The sequence below is a fragment of the Theobroma cacao genome, chromosome 9 (assembly GCF_053813885.1).
Source record: "Theobroma cacao isolate CCN51 chromosome 9, ASM5381388v1, whole genome shotgun sequence".
NCBI classification, from domain to species: domain Eukaryota; kingdom Viridiplantae; phylum Streptophyta; class Magnoliopsida; order Malvales; family Malvaceae; genus Theobroma; species Theobroma cacao.
In genome coordinates this window covers 41854858-41858479 of record NC_142647.1, presented here as the reverse complement: position 1 = coordinate 41858479, position 3622 = coordinate 41854858, and the positions used below count along the sequence as shown (strand labels likewise).

The 3622-nt window shown below is 34.6% G+C and overlaps 1 protein-coding gene across 1 annotated transcript; it reads left to right on the top strand.

Annotated features, from left to right (window-relative positions):
• Positions 1 to 1421: 1421 nt before the first annotated feature.
• Positions 1422 to 3334, top strand: LOC18589903 (glucan endo-1,3-beta-glucosidase-like). The gene is made up of 2 exons (XM_007015079.3): positions 1422 to 1578; positions 2252 to 3334. Exons 1-2 carry the CDS (start codon positions 1488 to 1490, stop codon positions 3196 to 3198), a joined length of 1038 nt encoding a protein of 345 aa, XP_007015141.3. The 5' UTR covers positions 1422 to 1487; the 3' UTR covers positions 3199 to 3334.
• The last annotated feature ends 288 nt before the right edge of the window (positions 3335 to 3622 follow it).

Genomic DNA, 3622 nt, shown 5'->3' with positions numbered 1-3622 from the left:
TATAAGAAAAAAATAAAAATATTAGATGTCTAAAAAAAGAATTAAAAATTCATTGAGGGATGAACAAAAAACAGAAAAGAGTAACATTTAGTAACTTGCAAGCTGATTTTGAAAACTTTTTCAAGGTATTAAGGCTTCATCCATTTAGGTCATCTTATTAAGAAATGTAATCATCTTGCTATTTTCATGTTTGAATTTTTTTCCTCCCCAATTATGTTTTGATTGATAGAATGAATATATAGGAGGAGAAACACCATAAGTCATAATTTATACTTCAATGATAAACTCAAATGTTATTTCTATGATCTCCATAAGTCAATCAATCAGACTATATATATATGTATATAATTGTGCCATAATTAAGTACGATTCCTTAAGTAAAATTCTTAAGTTCTGCATTAAAAGAGATTAAATAAAAATAGATTAAGTATATTATATGGTACAAAATAAATTATAAACAAGCTTTCATACTTTATTTTAAGCAGACATTTTTTTAAAAAAAGTTATGATAAACTTCCACTATTCAAATATATTAATGGTTAAATTTTGTATGTAAACTTTATGTTTAATTAATTTTTTTTACATATTCTTGATAGATTTGTTAAACTCTATTTATCTACTGCTTTTAATGTTCAATTTTATCTCTATTTGATAACAGGTTTAGTTTTCATTTAATCATTTTAATAAAGAATTGATCAAAACTTACTTTAATAGCTTCAATCTCCCCTGAAAGTAGAAATAAGTGGGCATGCAGTCTTTAACTTGTTATTGTGTTCAAATTCTTGTTGAAGAATCTGTCCTACCTGGTTGACATTGTTTTCCCTCTCCCCCCATTACTGAAAACGTCAAAGCAAGACTCTTGTTTGTATCGTGCTAAACACCAAATCTAAATCTATTAAGCCATCAATCAGTTAATGCTAAACGGAACTTCCATGAAGCACACCATTGACTCAAAAGTGGCACATTTCCTGTATATCAAGTTATGAAACGATACGCAACCTCTGTACAAATCGTGATCAGAACTTCTCTTGGCCTACTCCATTGACCCCAAATTTCTACTTTAGTGTTTGAAACTTTAGTCTTTTAACTGTCATAATCTTGGACTATATGAATGCTTAGCATGTAAGGCAGCAAGATTGATAGATTTCCATGGTTACTCGGTAGACTTTTCCTGGAAAGAGAAGAGCAGTATAGACTAAAAAACACACCGTTGGAGAAGTTGCTATCTATCTGCGTATAGTTCCAAGCTTATTTTTCAATGTTCTTCTAACATTAATGCCTTTTCGTTGAATCTTCCAATGGATTGCTTGACAGGGCAATTAGATGTTGAAAATGTGGTTATGAATCTTCCAATGGATTGCTTGACAGGGCAATTAGATGTTGAAAATGTGGTTATCTTTTCCAATCCTGGAGGTCTTGCCTCTCTATATATAGATGGAACAAGGAGATGAATGTTATAAGTTAAGAGTTCTCTTCCCCACTAGTCTATGGCTTCATTCAAACCAAGAAATACCAGAGCTTCTATGGCTGCTGTGTTGCTGCTTTTGGGATTATTGGTATCTCAAACGGAAATAACAGGTATGTTTTACTCACTAAAACCTCAGAGGAAACTTTTAATCATATTGTATCGGATAGATTTTCTGTTTTTCACTTTCACATGTGCTCCAACCCCAATTCTATATATCTCTAAGAAAAAAGTAATTAAAAAGGGATTTTCAAACAATTCTTTCAAAAAAAAAAACCTTTATTTTCTACCTTTTCCAAAATTTTGAGTAGGATAAATTGTTTAATGTTGAGAGTGTTCTTCCAACTTCATGAGGATGACCAAAACATATACCCTATCATTTATTTCTTGATTTAATAAATATAAAATAAAATTATGCTTGCCTTTTTTACATGTTAAAGATAAAATTATAGTTTAACAAGTTCTTAAAAAAACAATAATATTTTTTGTGAGGTAAATTAGATGTTCAATCACATCATTTACTCCTGCAAGTAGCTAAGCTTTAGCACGAGAACTTCATTAGTTTCCAACTACAACAACGGATGTGAAGCCCTTGCCATAAAGGAAAGGACTGCACTACTTAAAAAGTCAGGGCCTCTGGCTCTCATTTTCATCCTCAACATTATCCTCCTGGCCAGAGTTTGTCCAACATGTTGAGCAACTGCTAGTGCTATATATAAAGCATTTACATTTTAAATGTTGATTTCGAGTGTCTGATGAAATCTTGACCCAATTTTATATGTGTAGGTGCACAATCCATAGGCGTCTGCTATGGCAGAAATGGAGACAATTTACCAGGAGCAGCAGAAGTTGTAAGTCTTTATCAATCAAATGGCATTGGAAGGATGAGAATTTATGATCCAAATCAGGAAACTCTCAATGCCCTCAGAGGATCTAACATAGAACTCATCCTTGATGTCCCTCTTGACAAACTCCGAGACCTTTCTGATGCTGCAGCTGCAAATGACTGGGTCCAGAGAAATGTTGTGTCTTTCTCTCCTGATGTCAAATTCCGATACATTGCAATTGGAAATGAAGTTTCACCTTCCGACCAGCTGGCGGCATTTGTTCTGCCTGCCATGACAAATGTTCACAATGCCCTTGCAGCAGCCGGTCTACAAGACCAGATTAAGGTCTCAACAGCAGTAGCCTCATCTGTGATTGGAACATCATCTCCTCCATCAGCTGGTTCATTTAGTGACACATCAAGTCCATTTATAACTCCAATCATCAGCTTCCTGGCAAGTAATGGAGCACCACTTCTTGCTAATATATACCCCTACTTCAGCTACACTGGTGACCCTACAAATATTGGCCTTGACTTTGCCTTGTTCACTGCCCCTGGGGTTGTAGTACAAGATGGTCAGTATAGCTACCAAAATCTCTTTGATGCATTGGTTGATTCACTTTATTCTGCTCTGGAGAAGACGGAAGGGGCTAACGTGAACATTGTTGTATCGGAGAGTGGTTGGCCATCTGAGGGTGGAAATGCAGCGAATGTTGATAATGCAGGCAAATACTATAGGAACCTGATTAATCATGTGACACAAGGGACACCGAAAAGGTCAGGTCAGGCTATAGAAACATACCTATTTGCCATGTTTGATGAAAATCTAAAGGCTGCGGGGTTTGAGCAACACTTCGGTCTGTTCCTCCCTAACAGACAACCAAAGTATCAAATAAATTTGGGCTGAGAGACCCAAGAGTCCAATTTAGTGACCTTAAATGCATGTCCGATTTAAATGAGTGCCTTGTGTCCTAGTGTGTTAATTCACATGCTGTATTAATCTTATTCTTCTAATAAAATGTAGCAAATATAGTTCAAATAAATTCTATCACCACTTTAAAAGGATTTCAAGTGGTATTGTGTGTTCATTAAGTTTGCCTAATGCGGGGTCCTCTGGTCATGAATTTTAAGAGGTTTGGGGCCAAACTAATCTTAAATCTCTTCAACTGTTTAACACCCTTCTCATATGCAAGCTTATTAGTTTCTACAAGTGGTGTGTTGGTGAAAATGAAAACAGATAACAATGAAATTAATCTGAAGCGTGATACATTATATATTGTCTTTAAAGATAATTTTTGAAGGTGTTATACATTATACATTGTTTTTAAAGA

Bases quoted from the DNA above. Each gene is read 5' to 3' on its own strand.
- LOC18589903 (XM_007015079.3), top strand. From the start codon at position 1,488: ATGGCTTCATTCAAACCAAGAAATACCAGAGCTTCTATGGCTGCTGTG. The intron at 1,579-2,251 runs GTATGTTTTACT...TTATATGTGTAG, and splicing joins ATCTCAAACGGAAATAACAG to GTGCACAATCCATAGGCGTC.